This window comes from Squalius cephalus (assembly GCF_949319135.1).
Source record: "Squalius cephalus genome assembly, chromosome: 7".
NCBI lineage: Eukaryota > Metazoa > Chordata > Actinopteri > Cypriniformes > Leuciscidae > Squalius > Squalius cephalus.
The window spans coordinates 31,692,202-31,717,996 of NC_137128.1; the positions used below are offsets into that span (position 1 = coordinate 31,692,202).

Below are 25,795 nucleotides of genomic sequence, written 5' to 3' on the forward strand. Positions count from 1 at the left end.
CAGATCAGAGGGAAGGTAGGAGTTCATACTGTGAATTCAACAACTCTACTTGTTATGCTATATCGAGCAAACAAGGATGCTATTAATGAAACTGAAAAAGGTTTTGTTTCATTAGCAGAACATTCTAGGCAAGCTAACACTTAAAACTGAACCTCTAAAAAATGTCATAAAGCTATAGGCCAAAACAGGAACTGTTTGGCTTTCTGTTTTACTGAAATAAAAACAGTTGATGTTGTATTAGCCGTGAGATTATCTGGCTGGAAACAGGGTCCTGGTCAATAATGTAGAAAACAAAAACCAGAGGCCCTGTATAATTTAATAGCAATGACATGCTGTTATTCTCATGGAGTAGACTAAATGAGACAAAGAAATGAATCTGGACAGTTTCTAAGATCTGTAATATAAAAAGAGGCAACATGAATATACATAAGCTGAGACCTGTTAACAAACAACCCAACAACACATACGGTTACTGTGTATGTTTAAAAGTCTCACCAAAGCAATTTTTTTTCAAAACAGTAATATTGAAGCCATTGCTCCAGTCTTCAGTGTCACATGATCCTTTCAGAAATCATTCTAATATGATTTGATGCTCAAAAAAAACATTTCTTATCACAGTTGAAAACGATTGTTCTGCTTAAATTTTTGTGGAAACCATGATTTTTTTTTAATGATGAATAGAAAGTTCAATAGAACAGTATCTATTTGAATTAGATTTTTTTGTTTAAAAAGTCATTTATTGTCACATTTGAATCAAAGTATTAATTTCTTTAAATAATAATTATATAATACTTACAATATGTATGGGTCAGTCCAAAATATTTACCAACGTCAAACACATTAAGCAAACATTTCATCCATAAATTAAAATTTGTGAAGTAGTTTCTTTGGAAACCATAAGAATATGTTCAACTCACTAACTCAACCTGCAGCGGTTAACAGCTCACTGTGACTGTACATTTTCAGTGAATAACAGCTTTAATGAATGTGTTCATTACACAAGGGGAAAAAAAATAGTATGCAGGTTTGGAATGAGTAAATGATGTCAAATTTCATTTTTGGGTGAATTGTTCCTTTAAGTCATGATGATTAGCACATACAGTTTACAGGTTTCACCTAGAAATAAAATGAAAACACATGGCGTTTCTCTCAGTTTTGCCAGTGACTCAAACACTTCCAGAGAAGAATATGACTTTACAAACATCCTTTTCCACAGAAAATAAAAATTTAATGTAGACCAAATTAAACGAAAAATGAGGAAAACATTAGCGTGATTCAATGCAATCTAATGCAATTTAAGGGACTAACAATGAAAAGAGTTAAAAACAATTAACATTATGTCAGCATGTAGATAAGAATTTATTTCCATTTTCTCAGTATTTCTCTCATAAGAGCAGATGTTTAGCTTTTTAAGATTATTTTTTTAATTCCATGCCACTTAACTGCTACTGACATGTAGACAACCCATATATTAAGCACATCAGAGCGGAAAAAAAGGCCGAACAAGGACAGTACTGTTTTAAATCTGTCAGATTACCCTGAAACATTCTACTGCAGTAGACTTTGCCGCACAAATTTATGAGCATCTAGATTTTTGTGATCTTTTGTAAGCCATTATGAACAATCCATTAAATGATGTTTTCATGCTGGGTTTCCTTCAGATGGTTTTGGTGGTGGGTGGTATATGTAATATATTTGGAGTACCCCCACTCATCCATCTAAGTCTTCCAATGCCTTACGGCTCTAAAAGTAGGTAGAAGAACAAGCAGCCATGGTGCAAAGTTGTATTTATGAGAAAGACTTTTATATGGGGCTTAACTAACTTAACTATAAATGCTATTGAATTAACTTTTGGATCAATGCACAATGCTTCATTTGTTTTTCCAATTCAATAAAGAGTGATCTGCAGATAAGGAGGGCTAAAACAAACACTAAATCTCAGTCACTAAAATAGCAAGGAGAAACAATCCATGCATGCTTCACTGAGTGAGAAGACAATGAAATAATTTAGAATTTTATTTAGTCATCACTGTTGCACAAACACATTGACAGTTGGACTGCTTAAATCACTCTAATAATATTTAACACACTAATTATTTCTAATAATATTTTCTCCCGTCTAATGTCTGGGAACAAAAACAGCACTGTAGCTGAAGAGTGACAATGTGCAATTATAAATGCAAAAATTCACATGGCTCGCTACCACACATTTATGTTAGTCAATGACAAAGTAGGCAGCTTCGATCCAGTGAATTTAAGGAAATGATTAGCTTGTACTTTTTTTTTTTTTGCCAACTTTCCTTTGCCACCCACCAGTTGTCTTCACAGAATGATTCTTTTGAATGTTTCAAACAACACTGACAAAACCTCTGTTTCATCTGACAGTGTGGTTCCCATTTTTTCAACAACAAAAAAATTGGAAAACAAATGTGGCCTTTCATGATTACAGAAAGGGACTAAGACGAGATTAAGATGCATTACATCACTCGATTCAGTCCAGCAGTTAAGGAGAGTTCTTCTCTGTGTACGTCTATGTTCATGAACAGCTCTGGCTCAAGCCCCAGTGATTTTCACTGAACTCAGACTGATGAGTGGGTGGAGGAGACGGCAATGTCATCTCATGAACAATGTTTGATTTGACAAAACTCAGATGGATAACTACCATACGCACCACAAAAAATTCCAGGCCTCCTGCTGCTAAGCTTACACCAATGTACCATTTTGTAAAACAAATGACTTCACATTACAGCTATATACATTACAATTTAAATAAACATGATGCCTTAAACAAGAGAATATACACACACACACACACACACACACACACACACACACGTATATATATATATATATATATATATATATATATATATACACACACACACACACACAACAGCTTTTAAATGTTATTGACTAATTTGGACAAAAAATACGATTTTGTAATTATTTACTCATGTCATTCCAACCATGTATGACTTTCTTATTTCTGTGGAAAAATCTATGTCCATTCTGCAATTTTCCATTCAATGAAAGTGAAAGAAAATCATACAATGACATGAAGGTAAGTACTGTAAATTATAACAGAACTAGACTGCCCTACAAAGCAAAAAGGCAGTAACTACGCAGAGTGCAGAACTGAGAAAAATGACTTTAAATTTATCCTGTCATCCAGCCTAAGTAGTTGTAGGTAGATTATTGGACATGTGGCTGTTTTGTTACGTTATATTAGCTTATTCTTTGTACATATCAATCCTCATATTTAATTTGATATTTTACCCCTATTTTGCAGTTACTGTATTCTTGCTTTGTAAATTTGCTTTGTATTACTTACCAAAAACGTGGCACCATACCAAGGAAAAAGGCAGTAACTACAGATTCTCCAAAAACTATTACCATTTTTCTCCAAAACGACACACATTTGAGATAAGATGTTTTGTCACATAACAAAGGATGCCTTGAATGTCATGAAAATGATAATAACTAATTTTTGACCAAAAATGCAGTTACTGCCTTTTTGTTTTGTAGGGCAGTAGAGCTATACGAATAATCATTAAAAGATTGCGATAATTCCTAAATGACAACGATTTGCTTGTGTCTATAAAACCTTTGACAATTACAGCAAACATTCAGATCTGCGTTGGCACTGCGGCTGCCGCTGACCCAGAGAAAGCAGCTGTCATGTAGTTATGAGACAGCTTCACAAACAGTCTTCTCAACCCCACAGTATCGTTATTTCTGTGTTACAAATATTATCATTGAAGTACTGGGATAAAAGTTTATAGTTCAGATATAAACACTGATGTATACAGAAGCAATCAAAATATGGTAAATCACTTTTTGAAAGTGACTTGACACTTCAAATAATGATTTAATCGATTACATTGTTATCAAGTGACTGTTAAAAAATGTATTTGTCATTGAATCATTCATTCAGGAGCTTCGTTCAAAAACGCTGATTCGTCCAGTAATGAAACAAATGATGAGTGAATCATTGAAACCATTTTTTTAAATAACTCATTCAGATTAATTAAACATTTTAAATAGACTGCAGCAATTAACTTTTTGTCAGAACCTCTAGTAAATTACATGTTATTTTGTTTAGTTGTCTGTTCAGAAACATGGGAGAATCAGTCGTGATCTTTGTATGAAGCAAAAACTTTATCAAGAATCATGCAGGCCAAAACAGGACTATTCCTAAATAAAGAATAAAACTATTAGTGACTCAATCCCACCTCCATCCAGTTCAATTATCAACCTCAAGCTTGACAAATAAATTACTGTAAAATCAAATATAGAAAACCTTAAAGGGGTCATGAATTGCATAGTTTTATTGTTTCCTAATGTTTCCTGGGGTGCACATAATGTATATGATTCTTACTTCAAAAATTGTCATAAATTAGAAATAAAAGGCATTTTCCTAGCCTAACTTTAGCCTTCTGATTTGAATGCTCTGTTTGAAGGGGCGTGTCTGCTGAGAGACTTCAGTGTAAAAGCCCACTGCTGTGATTGGCTAACAGCTTTGCATATGAAATAGCTAGTATTGCATGTAGAACTCTCGAGATAACTTTTAGCATTTTTTTTACTATTACTGCTCTAAATGTTAACTACTCGTGAAAAGTGATAATTATCGCAATGCAATTAGATCTATGGCATTATTAAGATCGTGGCATGAAAGGTTGCAGTGATGAGCATTGCAGCCGATCACAGACATGTATGCAGCAATCTCGTCATGCAACTCGATGTCTGCACTCTAACCAACGAATGCTTTCATCATAACTAACAGTGCAAACACAATGTAAATAAGAGATTAATTGATTATTATGGGAGTTTTGGCGCGAGTCCAGAACTCAGTGATAAACATGCGCTGTTTGATTGACAGCTACAGGCTACAGCTATTGTAAACGGAGCGTTCTTTGATCGCTTTCTACATACACTGGCCACAGATCAGGCATTAGAATGAACATGGTTACTTACGTTGTTGCAATACTGTCGAGTCCATATCGTTAAAGTCTGCGCTGAGTTTGCGGAGTAATTTACCAAAGAATCCAGTGAAATGCACCGAATACGAATAAATAATGTTCAACTGAGACATTCACATTGTTGAAAATAAATATCCACATTCCTAGCATTAGGATCCTTCTGAAGGTAATGTTATTTTTAGTCCAGTGAGTGACCCTGGGGCCTAAGTTGATTTTATTCTGCAGAGGCGGTCTTTGACTACCTTATTACGTCATAAAGAGGCACATTCCAGGATGAGTCGTTCGCTGGGCCTGGTAACAATAAAAGCTGATTTTGGACTAACATGGAAGTTTTCAGTTCTGAAACTTTCAGGATAGGCTATTCTTATAATATGATGACCTCTTATATGTCAAAACCTCAAGAAAAAATTTGATTTCTCAGTTCATGACCCCTTTAACAATTTTTGTGATGACACCTATGCTTTGACACTGAGTTAGACTTCTGAATAAGCAACAGAAATCATTGACACTATAATGAAAACCATGCACATCCCAAGCTGTGTGTGTTTGTATCAGCACACAGCGTGTGAGTGTATATGTGATGTTATTGTGTGTGAGAGGCGAGGGTAATTATCCTGTATGCACACATTCTGTGGTGAAGGAGGGTGGAACGGCTCGAATGTTGCCTTGTAATCAGGCGGTACATCTACGTTTTAAGTTACCTCATTGTCATCTCAAAATAGGCGAGCACAGCGGACGGGCAATCGCAGAGGTGGAACCTCAAATAACAAGATGCTGTTTCTTTTGAGCTTGATGAAGTTTTTCCAAGCTCAGAGCATGCCTGTTATTTTCCTCTGATTTATGATTCATGAGAATGTACAGCCGTCCTGTGAACACTGCAGAAGATATACATTTAAAGAACAGTTCAGATATACAGTGGGGTCCAAACGTCTTGGAAATGTATATTTAGGAAAAAAACAAACGTGACGTAAAAAAAATGTCCACTAATTCTAGGTTACTAATCAAATGTAGAAGGTGACCATGTGAACATTAATGCACACTTTGGATCATTCATGCTGGAAAACATGATCATCAAGGTTTGCACAATGCAGTTCATGTAGCTCAATTGCTGCTGTCATCAAAACAAATGGGGACCAAACCAACTTCTGGAATCAACATTGACACTTGGAGCCAGACATCTCTTAAAGAAGGAAAGAGAGAAGGCACATAAATGTTTCCCTTTTTATTTATGGTAAGATTTCGAGAAATAGCTACTACTGTATAAGCACTGAAATGACTTCAAAGACGTTTTCCTTGCTGATTATGGAGATCCATCAGTCTGCGTTAGTAATTTATGCATTTGTTTATTTAGTTTTCATGAGCGTATGTTCTCTTTTCATCAATGTTCACATGCAATCCCCACAGGGGCCCACAACTTCTTATCCCGTGCCACCGTCCTAATGTAATATGAGCAGCATATGGTCCTGTAACCGCCCAGCCCACAAATGGAAATTCTAAGCAAGATTTATGTTGGCAACTGCGATAAAACATCTCTTCTTATTCATTCACCGTTTCCACGATAGTTATGCTACATTGGAATTTTTATATCAATGCCCTCACATCTCCAAATGTCTATTCTATCTTTAGTATCTTTATTGCAGTCACTGTCTTGCAAATGTAAAAAAAAAAAAACAATTTTCATCTGTTTCTCATCTGTGTGAGCAAATGGCTTTTCTGTAGACGCAAGTTAGTTTTCACAATGTTCTGGCAATGTCTGCAAAGTATATAGGTTTTTTCCTTGCATAAATGTGATTCCAGTGACAGACATTGCACATAAGTAGAGAAATTATGAAATGGGAACTGCAATTCAAAGGATTTTTTTCATTTTTAACGATATATTATAGTTTAATGTGTAAGGAAAATCAAACTAAGCTTAATTGACAGCACTTTAAAACCAAAAGTGAGAAGCTTTATTACATTAATTTATACATAATTTTTTTCTGTTAAAATGTGTATTTAAAAAAATTTTACATTTTTTTTTTAAATCATAATTGTTTCAGTTGTTTAAGGGGTTTCAATGCCATGGCAACACAGTTGTAAAAGTTGGATATAATTTAGGTTAATAGGGGATTTTGTTCCAAACTAAAATCATGTAAAAATATTGTAGCTACACTATTAAAACAGTAAGTATTTTAACCTTCCATTTGAGGGTGCCTCAGTAACCCTGATATTTTCTTTCACCCGCCACCCCCCCCCCCCCCCCCCCTCCTCCTCCTTTTTTTTATACAACAAGAGAAAGTGGGAATTACTTTGTACTTAGGCTGAATATTCATTTATTACTTTTAGCTTTTTAAGTAATACAAAAAAAGTTGTTTCAACAATTTGATGAGATTTCATACAAAAACTAAACAAAAGTCATTTTAGACTTTCAGTTTGACTTGACCTACTTTAAAGTATTTTGTTCACATGTCAATCAAACTGTGCTGCTGAACTGGAAATTCCTTCTAAACAAATCACGTCTGAAGCACATAATATTACAAAATGAGCTGTGAGTTCCAGCCGCTGGGAACCACGGTTCTGTCTAGAAGCATGATGGAGCAGAATACAGGAGCTATCTATCAGTCATAAATGTCTGCTATGATGTAAGAACCACACTCAGTGTTGTGAGGGTCACTATATCTGCAGTTTCAAATAAACTGTTCTCATGATATTGCATACGTCGCTCAGATTTCAGTAGCTTGACGACAGCCTCGGTAACCTTGATGTTTTATGCAGCACAATTTGCTTTATGATAAAGATGCCTGTTTTTACTATCACAGTAGATTGCGAATGTGCATTTTCCATCCCCTACAGGAGGGGGAGGCCAGGATCCTGCGTGCTTTCTACTTCATCGATTTTAATGTGGCAGAAACGTTTTGCCTAGTACAGTTCATAAATGTTCAAATCTGCCAAGTCCTCCATGTATGTTGCTTTTATTTTAATTGTTAACAATGCTTTACTTACTGCAGTTTTGTACAGTGCTTGTTTTAGCAGCTTGTTAGTTGAGATATATGCTGATGTATGTGATTTCCCAAAACATACACAAAACTAATAATAGCTTTTTCTTTTAAACGTTACGCCAAACACAGAGACGGAGCCACCGGTGAGGAACAAAACAACTTACCCGAAGGCTCAGTTCTCGCAGCAGATGGGATGTGCATGGAAATAAAGAGACAGAATTAAGGGAACATTATATTTATATAATATGGGGACAATTTTTTAATTTAAGGAAATTACTGATACTGTTTGTCTCTATGAAAGGATAGAATTACTATGGAAGTGAACAGCTAAGCAGAGGATGTGTACAAGGACAAGTGCAGTCATTTCACTATATCTTATAATGATGTGAAATCAATATGAAAGAACAACCTGATTTCCTCCATGGCTTGGGATTATGTAAAAGGGCACGGCCAAGCTTTTTTATCCGTGCTACATAAAATTTAACGTGAGCAGTCTTGAAACTGTGATCACAGGAATAAGGGAAGGATTAATCACTTTGAGTGTTTGCCATGATCTCATCAGGGATGGGTTGTAAATACACCTGAATACAATATGCAAATCCAAGAGGAACAGATCCTTATTCTTTTGTGTCTGGTTAGAACACCATCTTCCCTCCCAGTCCGGGAATTTTCAGGAAAGGGTATACAGCAATGGCACGAGTTGGTTTACCGGTCACTTTCTTTTACAGACAAAATTTGTTTCTGTTTAGCTCAATAGTCCCTCTAGTGGTATTTATTGGTATTAAGTTGAAAAAAATATACCTATCAAAATATACAAACATTTTAAGAAATAGAGAGGTTTTTTTTTTTACTTTTACTATATTTTTATTTTATGCATTTTTAAATGCATTGATTGTATAAATTTTTTTATTTTCAATTGAATTTTTTCTTTATTCCATAATTAAAATATATATGCATTATTTATATTATAAATATAATATAATAATATACTTGTGTAAAATGTATATATATATATAGAGAGAGAGAGCCTAAGTCCCGCCCCTCCGCTTCCGGCTCATGGGACCTTATTTCGGAAAAAATATGTATGGAAGTCAATGGCGAGAGATAACTTATCTTTTTATTCCGTCTGAACTGTGCCCTGAACTACACATATGATGTTTGTCAATTTAAAAGGTAATTATGAAGGACAAGAAAGTCGCAGTTTGTCATAAAACAGAAGAGTAACGTTTAGTTTTATGTGAAAATCGCTCAATGAACTACATCTCTCGTCTCGCACTTTGTACGTCACAAGATCCGTTGCTCGTATGTGTGTATTCTGGCTCAAAACACTCGGGCATGACGGCGTAACGTTACGATTATAATGTAAGACTATAGAAAACATGACAGACGTTATAGCTTCAGTAAAGTTAGCTTCATTCATTGAGAGAAAAGGTATGACGTCGCATGTGCGCCTTCTGGGTTTGTAGTCTTTGTAATTACGTATTTTCACAGTCTTATACCTCAGCAGTTTTACATCAAGCTGCGACTTTCTTGACTTTAAAATGTATCTTTTAAATTGACAAACATCATATGTGTAAATCAGGGCACAATTCAAACGAGATCAAAATATTTGTTGTCTCTCGCCATTGACTACCATACAATATTTTTCCGAAATAAGGTCCCATGGTGGTCGACCGGAAGGGGAGGGACTTAGGCTCTCTATAGAGATAGAGAGAGAGAGAGAGAGAGAGAGAGAGAGAGAGAGAGAGAGAGAGAGAGAGAGAGAGAGAGAGAGAGAGAGAGAGAGAGAGAGAGCATATATATAAAAAAATACCGTACTATGGTTTTTTTTAGAAACTGATTAATTTAAGAGGGCATCATTCTCATTAAATCTGAAAAATATTCAGTAGCTTTCTGTTAATTAGTCTTAATTTAAAATTTTATTTTTTTAATCTTCATTTTTACCTCTCTCCTATCAGGTTTTTTGTAGTAAATAGTGCAATTTTCTAGTCATTTGCAAGTAAATGAGGATAACTGAACATTAATATTTATTTTTATTTAAAAGAAAAAAAAAGTATTGGTAGAGAAAAAAGATGCAATAACTGTTTTCCTTCATCTTCTCAACGAATATAACTACTTTTAGATAAGCCATGGCTTAATAGACTATCACGATTTCAAAAGGACTACCACAATATGAAAAATTAGGTGGCATAATAGCAGAACATTTTGTTTGATCATTTGTGACATTTTCTTTTCATATATATATATATATATATATATATATATATATATATATATATATATATATATATATATATATACATACACGATGAATGTGTCTATTTCATAAACCCTTTCCTGGCACAGATTGTGTTTGTTCATGCACTTTTAGTACCTCTTTGTGAGGCAATATTCTTTTATGAACTCTAACAATCAGAACATATTTACAAATATATAGTGTTAGTCTTAGCTACAAACAGTTAAACAACAATTATATAAAGGAATCAAAAATAACAGCCAGTAAAAACACTCACGGTGGCTCAGCAACAAACTCTGACAAGACTGTGTGTTGTCCTGTGTCCATTCACAATCACAACTGTCACCTGTAAGCAGTAAAGTGTTTTTCAACCTCAAAATTGAATTTATTTTACAATAATTCAAATAATACAAATAATGTCTAAACTGTGGTTTAAAGAACACATTTTTCACTTGCGTTTAAAGGTTGGCTCAGTATTTTTTATTTTATTTTGCACTACCTGATTTGGCAAAAGCAAACGTTACCAGAGCCACTGTAGAAATGCTACATTGTTGAACATTCTTTTCAAAAGTACTATTTTTTTTATATATATATATATATATATATATATATATATATATATATATATATATATATATATATATATATATATATATGTATAACTTTTAAATAAGGAAAATTTTAATTAAGAAAATAAGAAAGAAAAAAACTTGACCTAATACAATCTTGCATATTTTTGTAAAATAATAATATTATTATTAATAATAATTCTAATAAATAGTTGATAGTACATAACTGGTCTATCAAATATAGAAAATAAATAAATGTTATTATAATAAAAATATAAAATGTATAACAAATATTATAATGTAATGTATTTTCGGGTTTTCATGTATTTAATTGATATTAAAAACAGCCTACGCATTAATTTGTAGAGTTTAGTATTCAGTACATCAGAATCTTACACTTTCCAGTCCATTACTTACAAAAAAATATATATTGTATAGTCTAAGTGATATGGTGGATTTTCAAACGCTATCTAAAAATTTGGAGTATCTACTGAAAATGACATAACAGCTTCATAATGAAAACAATAATTGAGATAATCTAAGAAACGTAGTTTTTCTTTGCAGTTTGCACTGTATCAGTAGCATGTTTGTGTGATTTGTTCTTTTGTATTAATTCCATGACTTTACTAGACAGCATATTCCAAGACACTGGCTTTTAACGTCTCATTTCCATGAGTTTACCAGTAAATTCGGTTTTGCTGTATTTGTATTACTTACTTGACAAAAGACACTGGCTTCTAACGTCTCATTTCCATGACTTTACAAATAAATTCGGGTTGCTGTAAATTTGACGTTTTTTGAATGCAGCAGGTTCCCATGTGGTGCCAGCAGCAGCCAGAGTGAGACTATTCTAAGATCTTATTGGTGCATTGAAATGCCAGTCATTTTTTTTAGCGTGCTCTGATTGGTCCAAACGAAGCACCACCTACATAAATAATCCAATAACTTCCGCTGACGAATTTTGAATGCAGAGCGGTTAATGTTGGTCTACGACTCGTAAGGGCAAAGTGGCAGAAACATACCAAATTAAAATCTGAGCTTTAGAGAGGTCGAAAATAACAAACCATATCCTGAGATGGATCCTGCATTGGCGAAACTACTTATTGGGCTCGCAGTCAATATAAGTCGTAGTGATGGTAAGATGCTTGTTTGCTAGCTGCTAATATTTTACAAGCACGAACTGCATCATCAAATCAGTTAACGTTCATGTCAAACCAAGTAAAATCAGATTGAAGTTAACATAATGCTTAGCGATGCAAAATTGATTGCAGCGAGAGGTTTCTTAAGATTGAAAAATACACAGAAAGATCAACAGAAGAGAAATTCGAAAGCAATCTTTTTGTAATAATCAATGTGTATATAATGCAAACAACAACCTGTAATTATTTCTTGTGCTCCCTTGTCATGTAGGATAAGATTGCTACGGAAACATAACAGTTACACATTCTAGTTGGCTGGGATTGTTTTTTTAAAGGGATAATTCACCAAAAAAAAAAGAACATTCTGTAATTTACTCTTGTTGTTATAACTCATGTTATTCCAAACCTTAACCTAAATTACTTAACGTAGTTTCTTTTGTTAAGCAAAAGGAGATGTTATGCTGAATGACATCCTCTCACAATTTATTGTATAGAGAAAAAAAAAAAAAAAAAAAGATGCAATAAAAGTGGATAACACCTTTTTTACACCAATGAGGAAAGTCTCAAAGTTCAACCAAGAGAATGCTGTTTGTTTATGGCACTGTTTCCCATCAATGCAGGAAGAATACACAGCGCCACTGTGAAAACTGTCAATGTCACTAAAGCCACAGTCAGTGTGGAATGGGCTGAGAAAGGCATGACTAAAGGAAAAGAGGTTGGTACTTAGATTGACATGACTTTTTTTCACTGTATAGAACAGTTAGTACATTGACCACTGTGGAGTTGTTGGTATTTGCACTTGCACAGCCCCAATGCTCTAGGATGTCTTTGTTATCTAGACTATTAAATTGATTGTACTCTAGGTTGACATGGATGAACTCAAGCAACTCAATTCTGACCTTATGCAACACCTTCAACCATGTCGTCAAGAGGAACCAGAGCCCACCGCGGCCCCTATCGCTACACCCGGGACAAAAATGGCAAAAGTGAGTTCTGTATTCTTATCCTCAAATTCTATGCATATGGGACAACATAAGCATTACTGTATTTTACGCACATTCATGCACATGCTGTGTCTGAAATCACACTCATTTGTTATTTATTCTAAACTAAAACGCATCTTCATCTTTAAATCTGATTCAATTTTTCTATGCACAATTGACTGCTTAGTCATTTACACAGTTCTTTATGTATGCTTCAGAACATCAGAGCATCAGAGCTTCTTTCAAGGTCATCAAGAATACCTACTTCAGAACGTAAGTTATATTATTCATTGTTTCCAGTAGGTTTACTCCAATTCATAGTTGGTCTCCTGACCTGCACCAGTGTAATCTTATGGTGTGTTTCCTATTTGAAGCTGCTCCTCAGGATTGTCCATCTGAAGAGTCAGGTTTGCATCAAGTGCATGCTCTCTTTATGCCCTCCAATCACACTCACTCAAGGCTGAATTGAACTTCTCATTAGACTTAATCAGGGTGTCTCTTCTCACTTCTGTCCACATGGTCTTTTCTACAAATGATCTACAAAAATAGGACATGCTATAAATTCCTTTATAAAACGGATAGTTCCAGTCTTTGATTCTGTTTGGTTGAGCCGAGTTCGAAGCCGTTGTAAATTACTCAACAAACACACACCTGTGACCGCATTACGTTAGTTTTACTGCGCAACTGCCGTTTGTGATTCTTTGTTGCTGCGTGTGTTGCTTAGCAACCTCGTTGGAACTACATTGCTTGGCAGAGAAATAAATGTTATAACGTTATATTTTTTGTTGCTGGTGTTTATTTTATGAATAAAATGAATATTTTTATGGAGTAACCGTTTTATAAAACCAATTAGCCCTGCAAAGCCATGTTTTACAGTGTAAAAATCCACTGCTTCGCGGGGGGTTATTGCTTTAGTCTCTGTCAGTCCAGAAAGGTCACATATGGAAGAGATAGTCATTAGTTCTAGCAGCAATCAATACACTATGGCTGATGATTTTTCACTTTTGGAGAGACATCATATAACGCATATTTTTGTCCCTTTCAGCCTCTAGAAGAATGACCACACGTCAGACATGCTTGTTCCAACTGCCTGCCCCTCCACCTGTGGTCTCGGCAACGGCTGCAGAAGTAGTTCTCTCTCAGGATCTTCCCACATCTACGATCCCTAAACCTTCAGGTCTGTCTCTACATCAACATGATATTAAGATATGTAGTCAAGTTACAGGTTGTGTTGGATTGGCATGAACTTATATTGATTGGTATTAGGGCTGGGTATCGATTCAGATGTTACGATTCGATTTCGATCCGCAAGCTCTCAATTCGATTCTCGATTCGATTTTCGATTCTAAATTCGATTTCGATTCGACTCAATGAATATATATTTAATACAAATCCTATATTTATAAAAAAAAAAGAAAAGTAAAAAGTTTACAAGTGGTTAATTAATAAAAATAAATTAAGAGCTACAAACCTGTATATTAAACTCTTTTTATTTTAGGTACATTAAAACAGAATCATATTTACCTGTCTAACAGGTAGGACATATGCAGAAATTGAATAAAGTTATCAAACAGTCTGCGCTGCATTAATTATAAATGATATTTAGACTAATCCTTAAAGTTACAAAAGTTCTTTAGTCAAGAGCAGTGACTGTTTTTCTCTGTTCCCTTTGTTCTTTGATTAACGACAGAGATAATTATTGGCTACTGTGTACTGTCCCTTTAAGACCAGCCGCTGCTGACAGAGATGCCGATCTCACACGCGCCTCATTCTCTCACGAGTCACAATTCTTCACGTTCATCATAAGACTGCTCTTAGTCTTACGTTATGAAGATACTCGACAAAAAGACATTTTGGCATAATTGTGGGTGTTATTGTTCGTTCAAGCGTGAAAGAACTTTATTCTGGGCTGTCTTGTGCGCACGCACGAGTCTTTTTTGTCTTGTCGCGCATGAATGGTTTAAAAACATTTGCATGAATAAGAGCAGGATTATAGCCTAGAAATCTAGACGCACCCTAGCGGCAGCAAAATGTATTTTGCAGCCAGGGTAGTCTAGCAACTCTCCATTGACTTTCGAGCTGCAAAAACCTAAATTGGGTCAGGCCAATCACATCATGTATAGAGTAGGCGGGGCGGGCTTAACATAATGACGACAGAGTTGTGACGGTTCCCCTGCTACTTAAAAACAAAGAATGGCTGCTGCTGGAGAACAGTCTTTCAAATCGGCTTTGGCCGCGACTCTGGAGGACTTGGAGTTAAGTTATATTTTTTACAGTCTATGACTTGGAGTTAAGTTTTTCTTTGAGAAAAGAGCAAAGAACGGCACCTAAGTCATTCTTTAAAAAGGAAGATGTGTTCGTAGTTTTTTGCCGGCCAGATATGGCAAAAGTTGAATCTATCAACTAACGTTAGCTCCGCTGTTGGGAAAACGCTCTGGTTTATGAGGCGCCGTCTAGGGCTTAAATCAAACTTCATTCACGCACACATATATGAAACGCTTGCATACACGTATACTAAGTAGTACTAACACACGAGACGCGCTGAACTCTCCGCGCACATACTCATCTGAGTTCGTGTGTGTGTGTTCGCGTCGCAGATGAGTATGTGCGTGGAGAGTTCCGCTTGTCTCGTGTGTGTAGAGTTTGCGTGAGCGTGAGCGACTTTAGGTGTGACGTTGTGCATTTCTTATGTATTAGTTTGAGCATTCAGCAGTATACATGTATGTGTGACAACTTAGTATATGTGTATGCAAGCATTTCATATATGTGTGCGTGAATGAAGTTTGATTTAAGCCCTAGACGGCGCCTCATACTGGTTGGTTGAAGCGTACAGAGGGAATTTGAAAGACAGCCGTTTATCCCGCCTCTCGGATTGAGCCGTGTGTCTATGGAGAGTTGCCAGACCTAACATCTTGATGTAGGTCTGGCTTGCCAGGCTAGCAGGATTATGTAACCCTAGCCAAAGGATGACAAAAATTAACAGATGCTGCATTAATTGCGTTAACAGCCCAAATTTGTTTAAATTTCATAAAAAATCGCAGCATTTTGCGTCATATAATTGCGTAGGCTTGACATCGCGATTGCGATATGATTAATCGCGCAGCACTAGTTGAGGTTATTTTATGATTAAGATAAAACAAACATAACATCTCACAGCATTAACTATAAAATGGAGTTTGCAAGCCTATGAACAGTGGAGGAAAACTAATACTGGCTTTTGGGTAATAAATAAATATGGAAAAAAATCGATTCGTGGCGTTTGAGAATCGATTTTGAATCGACCACATTTTAAAAAACGATTAATTTTTTTTGCCCAGCCCTAATTGGTAACCGATGTGAGGTGAACGGACTGTCACATCCATACAGTTCACTTGTGCTGTCAGCTTGGAGACTCAAAAAAATCATTGTTAAAAAATTTCACCATCTGGATTGGCAGGCTACCAGAGGAGACTTGTTTCAAAACCAGCTTCTCCTCTGCTACCAACCATTGAGGCTATATGTGAGAGTGAGGCTTCCAAATGTGCCCCCATGGGTCCACCAAGTATGTACTGTTTTGAATTTGTCATGCATGCTTTGACATCATGGATATGGTGGCTATTAACATTTACAGCACTTATAGCACTGCACTGTTGTAATTGTAATCTTTTAGGCCATCGCATGTCTCAAATATCGGAAATGAACAAGGTGGCAAACAAACGGATGTCGCTTGCTAAAAATCCTGAAGCACAAAAGAGAGGAAAGGTACCATATTTGATCCAGATATCAGGCCTATAGTTTTAAGTCCTTTTCAAATGAAGTCTGAATTTTTTGCACAAAACATTTTTTTGTGGTCATTATTAGTATTACTTAATTACTGAACCATTCAGATATGATTTTTTTTTTTTTTTTTTTTTGCTAATTTACTTCAGAATATACAATTATTTTATTTTCAACTTTCAAATAGAATAATTTTAAGTTATTTTATTTATTGGTATTATCAATTTACTGTATCTTTGTTTTTTTTGTTGGTTTTTTTACTTTTCTGTTGTTTTGGTCACAGACTTGTAGTCTTGAAGTGGAAATGTGCACAAATGTATTTGAATTTCTCTTTTCACAATTTTGTTTCTAGTTTGGAGATGCAAGTCGCCCTAATAAGCAGTTTTACCAGATGATTGAAGAATATAGAGAGACCCTGGAGAAAGTACCCATGTCCTTGTCCGATCCTGTGAGTTAATGAGCATAATATTAATATCATCATCTATTCATTCATATTATTTTAACACAAAGTGCATTTTTTTTAGGTCAAACCTCACAGAATATGTGTCTGCGTTCGCAAACGTCCTCTGAATAAAAAGGGTAGGTTGCTGATAAGACCTCTCCAATTGACTTGTAATTGAATTGTTTGTTTGGCCGATTCTCATGTATTTCTCATTTATTTGTGTTCAGAGTTGGCAAAGAAAGAGATTGATGTGGTCACAATACCTGGTAATGGAGCCATGGTGTTGCACGAGCCCAAGCAGAAAGTGGATCTGACCAAGTACCTGGAGAATCAGACCTTCCATTTTGATTACTCGTTCGATGAAGACACCACTAATGACTTGATTTACAGGTAGCTGAGTATTGAGTTTCTGTTTGGTATTTATTACCATGTTAATTACCATGTGTGAACATGGCAGGTTTTGTTTATTCAAGAATTAGTTCACTAGTTCGCATCCGTGTCGTCCCAAACCTGTATGTCTTCCAAGAAACACGAATCATGCTTTGTATTTACATGGAATAGAATTACTAGTTAAAACTTTGTATTTCACATAATGGCAGAATTTATATTTTTGGGGGATATGCCAGTTTTAACAATGTTTAACCTACAAAATATTCAAATGGTTATGAATTTAACTTTTAGGTTCACCGCTAAACCTCTGGTTAAGACCATTTTCGAAGGTGGTATGGCGACGTGCTTTGCATATGGCCAAACAGGCAGTGGAAAAACTCATGTAAGTTGTTTATGCTTTAAAAAAAAAAAATCCAAAACTGTCCAAAACCATGTTGTTGATCTTGGGGCATTCTTTACAGACTATGGGTGGAGACTTCACTGGAAAGAGCCAAAACAGCTCTAAAGGGATTTACGCCCTGGCAGGTGATTGTAACTGTCATATGTACTTTACAAAGTGGGCTGTTACGTTTATCCGTGTTCATTCTGGTATTAATCTGTCTGCATGCTTCACAGCACAGGATGTATTTACCCTCCTAAAGCAAAAGCGATATGCTGATATGGACCTTTGCCCATATGTCACCTTTTTTGAGATCTACAATGGCAAGGTTTGCAGATATTGTATTACATGTTTCCAAAACATTTCTGTGATGTCTTGTCAAACGGATGGCTTATTGTGTTTGCTAGTGCAAATAAACCTCAAATTTCCAAATGATTAATGTAGTCTTTATGCTCAATTAAACAAGTGGGGTATTATTATTTGATTTTATGCTGATTTGATTTTTAGATTGTGGTTGCAAGCATAAAGTACTTGTTCAGGCATGATGATGAACATTTTGTGTGCACTGCAGGTGTTTGACTTGCTGAATAAGAAAGCAAAGTTGCGTGTTTTGGAGGATGATAAGCAGCAGGTCAACGTTGTTGGCCTGCACGAAGTTCCCGTGTTATCTGTTGATGACGTCATCAAGATGATCGAGAAGGGAAGTGCATGCAGGTAAATATTAAAGAAAACCCTGTGTCATGCTTGCTTAAATGGTCACGTTAATGCTGCAGCTCTTCTCACCAGTGTTATTTTAATATTGTGTTGTTACGCTGTGGTTATACCCACTGAGCCTGTGGTTATATATTGTATTGACAACTCATCACTTAAATATTTATTTAGAATCTTATATTCTACGTTACTGTAATGTTTTTGTCAAAAATGTGATTATCCTTGTGTTCTATAAAGAAGAATGTTTGACAGACCCAGTCTAGACAGACAAATAGATAGGACCACAAAAGAGTTCTTAAAGAGTCAGCTTACAGCATGAAACTCTGTATGTCTGCAATCTCTGTGTGGTAAAAGCTGACAGACCGTTATCCAGATTACTTTTTTAAAAGTTCCTACAAAATGTTTAAAATACCAGAATATCAATTGATGTCCTTGTGATTTGATCCCATCTTGAAGTATGATCAAGCGTAAAGTCAAATGTATTAGTGCTTCACAATACACACCGTTTCCAAGCAGGAAACATGTTAGGTCCATGTTTCCATGTTAGGTCTATAATGCCTAAGAGATTTAGGGCTGGCCAATGTATAACAATGATATATATGATCAATCATCTGGATTTAGATGTACCTATATAGTCTTTATAGTGTTGTCTAGCTGATCACAGGCTTTGCTTTATACATTTCTGCGGCATCGATAAATGTCAGGAAACCCGATTTCTGGCCACATGTCAATGTCCATGGACCACTGGTTCTTTGGTAAGTTGTAAGGAACAATGTGGAGTCCAACTTCCTTCAATATAAGAATTCCTTTTGTTTTACTCCCGTTTTCGCTGTTTCTCCTATTAAATCCAGTCATGTTGCAGGATGTTTTGCCACTCAGTCTGGCTAAGGGGCTGTTATGATGAGAAAGTGACGTCAATACAATGCATCTGTTATTTTGGTTTCAGATAATTAGTTCAACAATAACACACACTCTCTCTCTCTCTCTCTCCTCTCTCTCTCTCTACCTCTCTCTCTCCTCTCTCTCTACCTCTACCAGAACGTCTGGCCAAACGTTTGCAAATGCCAGCTCATCGCGTTCACATGCAGTTTTGCAGGTAATCCTAAGGCGGCGGAATTTCCTCCATGGGAAATTCTCTCTGGTGGACCTTGCTGGGAACGAACGTGGCACTGATGTCAGCAGTAATGATCGGCACACCATAGTGGAGACTGCGGAGATCAACCGCAGCCTGCTGGCTTTGAAGGTGCTTTGTCTATTTCGGACTGATCGACCAAATAGGTTCATTTTAATACACACATTTTTATTCTATTTGTCAATATGAAAGAGTACAAATTTTGGATTCTTTATAAAATTACATTTAAAAATAATAATAATAATTCAAACACTTTTAAACTGTGTAAACCATCTGAGATATGTTCATACAACTGAGGCCTGTGGCATGAAGCTAGTTGAACAAACTAATTCAACCTGATTTCGATCAGGTTGAGCGGGCACACAACGCTTGGTTTAAACATTGTCAACTCCGGGTTTGATCCAGAGTTTGTCATTAACTCTAGAGTGTGTGCACCTGAAAGTATGACGTGCAGCGAACAGCCAATCACACAGATCATTGTGCGTCAGTTTGATTAAGTTCTCGGTAGAGAGCCGCCGCAATTCACTTATCTGCTGAAGATTGAGATTATAAAAAAAATTCATGAATTTAAGTGCATTTACAAGGCAGGAATAAACACTGTTGCAGCAAAAGTTTGAGAAGGCAGCTGAAAGAAAATATCTGACTATCAATGCTGGTGAATCAACTGAATTTAATTAATTTTATATAGGTCTGCAAAGAGCTCAAAAGTAAACGTGTAAGCTTAATCTGTCTCATCTTTCTACATTTAAACTTGTATTTATATGTATTCAGATACAAAGTTTAATATGAATTGTCAATGCATATAATTATTTGAATATGTATTATGAATAGACTCTTTTCACATACTGTGACTGGTTTTAACGGTCATCAGCATCAGCATCTGGCAAGGTTTTTTTTTTTTTTTTAATGCACAGCTACATTTATAATACTATAGCCCGGTTTCACAGACAAGGCTTATGCCTAGTCCCAGGCTAAAATGCATGTTTGAGCTGTTTTAACTGAAAGTAGCTTGCACTGACAGTGCCATTTTTGTCTCAAGATGCACACCAGTAATGTGATTTTCCTAGGCACATTTATAAAAGCTACTTAAAGGTGAACTATGCTGGTTTTTTAGCTTAATTTACCTTAACTGAACAGCTTGTTGAATTCCGCCTGTGAGCGGAAAAAACACCCTTGCAACTTTGGCTCTGTGTTCGCCGGCTTCTTTGAAAACAAATACACATGACCAGAGGGGGGAGAGTCGCCAACGACTTTTGATGACAGTGTTGTCAAATATCTATTCCGAAGCTGTAGGGGGAGCTCTATAGAGAAAGCTGTGAGCAAAAAGCGAGAAAACAGCGAAGAAATTTCCTAATTGAACTAAGGCCTAAAGCCCTGTCTGTGAAACCAGGCCTATACTTCGTATTATAATACCTTTGCATTAAATTACAAGAAACTAGTTAACTCTGTTGTGAGGTTTGTTTCTAATACAGCGGCTGTGGGAGTGACGGTAAAATAGACATCTTTCTTCTGACTACCGTTATCAGTCTCTTCTCTTCTCTTCTCTTCTCTTCTCTTCTCTTCTCTTCTCTTCTCTTCTCTTCTCTTCTCTTCTCTTCTCTTCTCTTCTCTTCTCTTCTCTTCTCTTCTCTTCTCTTCTCTTCTCTTCTCTTCTCTTCTCTTCTCTTCTCTTCTCTTCTCTTCTCTTCTCTTCTCTTCTCTTCTCTTCTCTTCTCTTCTCTTCTCTTCTCTTCTCTTCTGCTATTTGAGCAAATTGGGACACAGTTCACCACTATAGAAGTTTACCCAACAATGATGGCTTCTGAGAAACCCGGAAAAGGGTCTATTATACATTTAATTATAATTCATTCATATAATATACATATAATAAATGACTAGCTGCAAATGACAGGCAATTTTGTCTCTAAAATGCTTTCACTATAAACCGCTTTATTTTTGAGCAAGAGTGACTTTATTGCATCAGATATATCACTGTGCTTACAACTGATTGGTCCAGTTTTGGTTTGCAATCTCTAATCCAGAATAAAACCTGCTCCAGAGCAGATTAGCCTTGTAGCGTAAGTTGCAATGTCGATGAACAACGCTAAAAACCAATCCACCTTGAGCCCAAAAAAGCAGAGTTTGCTCGAACTAATCTCAAACTCCCCTGGCTAGCAACTGAATCTGGCTTCATGCAACAAGCCTTTGTTGATTTATAGCTTTTGTTTGCTGCTCCATTGTATTGTAAGAAATTCATTTGTTCCCAGATGTTTCACCATTCATACAAACACAAAAGTAATTGGCAGTTACAGAATTTGAATGCAATAACTTTCATCTTACCTGACTGTTCAGGAATGTATCCGCTCTCTGGGCCAAAACAGTGAGCACATCCCATTCAGGATGAGCAAACTCACCCAGGTGCTTCGGGACTCCTTCATTGGAGAAAATTCAAGGACCTGTATGGTAAGAGTGATTTATTATTATTATTTTTTTCAGTAACCCTCTTTTTAGAGCTTGCTTTTAATACTGTTATTTATTGTAACCTTAATCTCCTTGTTTTGTTTTTTTCATTTTGCCTGTTATAGATCGCAATGATATCACCTGGTATGGGCTCTTGTGAATACACTCTGAACACACTACGTTATGCAAACAGGTGCTTTTTTTTTATCTTCATGTATTTGAATTTGTTGCTTCTGACTGAGGACCTCTGGTGGTGTGATTTAGTTATTACAGTCAGTTTTGTGTGTTTCTGACAGGGTAAAGGAATTGAATGGCATGTCCAAGGGAGCTTCAGTGGAGAATGGTACACACCTAGAGATTTCTGAGGAGGGAAACTCCTCAGAGGAGGTGAGTGAATCACCCCATGCATATTAATTTTAAGTGTCAGGACTTTCCTTTCATCTACAAATCATATTGAATTAGATGTTTTTGTTTTGCTTATAAGTGGTTGAATAGAGCTTTTATTTGAATGACAAGTCACGGAATTTGACCATTTTGAACCAGTTAATTGTATTTCAGCAAGTCATAATTTAATATTTCTTTGATTTATTTAAATCAAACAAATTGAAATAGCTAGCCGTAAAGTTGTGATGAAATGGAAGGCAAAAATTGTGACACTGAAGAGAAAAAAAATTAGGATGAGAACTTGGTTCTATCCTTTGGTTCTTGATTGGTAGGAGGTAGATCAGAATGTGAGTGCGGTCAAATGTAAGAAAGTGGCAGAGAAAACTAATTGACAGGAGAAGTTTGGCATTTGTCATCAGAGAAGATCATGCTATGGCTTCATGTTTCTTATTTAAGGTATAAAAAAATAAAACCTATTCATGGATGAATCGTTCACAATAAGATCAGTAAGGTACATTTAGAAAATAGGTGAATTTCATGCCGAGTTTAATGTTTGAGACTCATCTAATACATGTTTCTATTTAGCTTAAGTATAGAATGTCACAGCTTGACATGCATGTGTTTGATTTATTTATAGAAATGTGGTGCAAAAATTGCTCAAAACCCCCCAAATGTACTTATTTTTCAGGAGTCTGTTGTCCCAGCTTTTGAGGCTATATCACAAGTGTCTAATATGGAGGAGAGGTTTTATGAAGAATTGAAGGTTTGTAGCTTTCTGGCTTTCCGGATGTCTATTGTGTAAACACACCTGCTCTGTGTGGGCAGCTTTGTTTTAAATCTCACTATCACTCAAAAAGTTATAAAACTCCCCATAGCAGTGAGATTACAAAACGCCCCTTTGCTATTTGTTTACCCCTGAATGCATTTCTTCAGACATGAGTTCTTTTAACTGCTCTGAGACCTTGAGTCATTTCTGTTTCTCATTTCCAGGGGTGCAGCGAGATTGCCAGATCCATGGAATATCCCTCGTTTGATATTTTAGCAAATTTACCAGAGATTGATGCATTTATGAAGAAACTGCAAGGTATTTCATTTTAATCCAAACCGAGACATGCACTACCATTCTAAAGTTTTGGGTCAGTAAGGTTTTTGAAAAAGTCTCTTATGCTAACCAAGGCTGCCTTTATTCTTAATTTCAGTAAAAACAGAAATATTGTGTTAATGAGGTTCTAGCTGTTTTCTAATTTAATGTTATTTATTCTTGTGATGGCAAAGCCTAATTTCAAGCAGCCATTATTCTAGTCTTCAATGTCCCATAATCTTTCAGAAATCATTCTAACATACTGATTTGGTGCTCAAGAAATACTTATCAATGTTAATAACAGTTGTGCTGATTTAATATTTTTGTTCATTTTTATTTTATTTTATTTTTTAAAGAGCAGCATTATTCTTTGAGGCTGAAATCTTTAATTATAGATACATTAAATGTCTTTATTGTCACTATGGAACAATTTAATGCTTCCTTGCTAAAGTGTTAAATTCTTCTTTTTTTTAATACCATTCAAACTTTTGTGAACAGAAGCGTATTTTATTTAAGGAAAAGTCATTTTCTATGAAGGTCACGAGCATTCTACACCAGCGCACTGAATATATAACGTTTATAATTACAGCATTGAAATAGTTTTTCTTCTTGTTGTAGAGTCTTACCAGGCTTTGAGATCAGCTATTGAAGCAGAACAGAGGATCAGGATGTCACCAACCTAATCTAAGATGAGATTCAGCTGCGAACAACTGCAAAGAAACCTCTTAGAAAAGCTAATGCAATTTCAATTTGTTCTTTTAATAATCTTATCTGCTATCTGGCTAGAGATACATCAAGTGTTTTTTTTTTTGGGGGGGGGGGGGGGGGTTGTGTGTGTATGCTTTAATTGTTTTTGTGTAGTGAATAAAGGTTCCCTCATCTTGGATCTTTGGTAAATCACATTTTGAATGCCGTGTCTTGGTTTTTCAAAGCAGTCTTCATGAATCATCAGCTCGTGGTTTTTTTTTTTTTTTTGTGTGTGTGTGTGTGTGCATTTGGATTCTAACTTGTTTCACATCACATTGAAACGTGTTTTTTTTTTTTTTTTTTTTTTTAAATCACCAAAATGAGACCCTTCCCATCATCCCCAAACCCCCACCCCCGGTCTTGACCTCCAAATCGCCACTATATACAAGCCACAAACAGTGTATACACTTGCCCTGCAAGCACAAGCTGACACATGACTAATCAAAGGCCTAATAAACAGCTCACACTGAACAGTTTACCTCAAAGGATGAAAATAAACAAAATCGACCTGTGAGTGGGTGGCCCCACATCTCCGTGTGAGGCCTAGAAGCTCAACAGCTTCCTCTGAGCTCTTTGGGTGGCATTTCCCACCCCCTCCCAAACTATTTACCCCCATACTGTGTAAATGCATATATCTGTGCTTGCATATATTGCACCAAAATTGTGAATACCAGTTAAATATGTATCTTGTTCGATCACTACATTTGATGTAGACATACTGTTGCACTCCTTTTACAAGACTGTTCGTTGTTTAATACTTAATAAATGATTGTCATTCTCTATATCTAACTATCAGTGTATCATTTCCATCCAGTTTTTTTGGGGGGGGGTTATGTGTGCATGTGTAAAAAATGTAGAAAATAATTGTTCTGAATATATTAACATGTCAACTATAGTGATGTTGTGGTGAACTAATTAAGTGGTTGGAATATTTTCTATGGATTAAATCTTATTGTTCAAACCTTTTTTGTCTGTTTTAATATTACCCACACTCTTGCATGATTAGGGACTTGGGAGGGTCACCTCAGAAAAACTACCTGAGACCTTGATTATAATTGGATCCTTCACTGGTTTTAACAGACTGAAATAGTTTTGATTCAGTTTTGCATTGAGTCTTTGGCTGTATCTAGCCAGCTTCTGAAACAACATGCTTAGAATAGCAAAAAGACCACTGGCTTGTTACAAACATGGTTCCTTCGGTTCGGTTATCCACCATGCATTTTAAAAAAGACCAGAGAGCTGAAGGAGCTTTTGCTGGGATTTTCGATTTGGAAATGTGTTTCATGCGAGGCCGAGTCTTGTATCTGTTGGCCCTGAGTCTGTTTGACTCTGCTCTCTGGATTCCAGCTGTCCACATGAATATTTTCTCAATGTGGAGAAAATTGGCAGTGGCTTATGCTCAGTTCCCATCACCTCCACAGACTAAATAAACAGACAAACCTCCCAGCGA

General features: G+C 35.9%; 1 protein-coding gene across 2 annotated transcripts; it reads left to right on the top strand.

The window, feature by feature from the left end:
* The first annotated feature begins 11,712 nt into the window (after positions 1-11,712).
* On the top strand, positions 11,713-25,303 carry kif2c (kinesin family member 2C). Of its 2 annotated transcripts, XM_079877221.1 has the most exons (22): positions 11,726-11,898; positions 12,522-12,616; positions 12,765-12,887; positions 13,103-13,157; positions 13,259-13,291; positions 13,930-14,061; positions 16,321-16,425; positions 16,534-16,625; positions 16,993-17,088; positions 17,165-17,219; positions 17,310-17,472; positions 17,764-17,854; positions 17,934-17,997; positions 18,088-18,179; positions 18,423-18,565; positions 19,601-19,805; positions 22,026-22,136; positions 22,259-22,326; positions 22,430-22,520; positions 23,206-23,280; positions 23,508-23,601; positions 24,217-25,303. In XM_079877221.1, exons 1-22 carry the CDS (start codon positions 11,838-11,840, stop codon positions 24,279-24,281), a joined length of 2,109 nt encoding a protein of 702 aa, XP_079733347.1. In that variant the 5' UTR covers positions 11,726-11,837; the 3' UTR covers positions 24,282-25,303. The 2 variants fall into 2 exon arrangements, with proteins under 2 accessions (XP_079733348.1, XP_079733347.1); XM_079877222.1 differs by lacking the exon at positions 13,259-13,291 and having other exon boundaries at positions 11,713-11,898.
* The last annotated feature ends 492 nt before the right edge of the window (positions 25,304-25,795 follow it).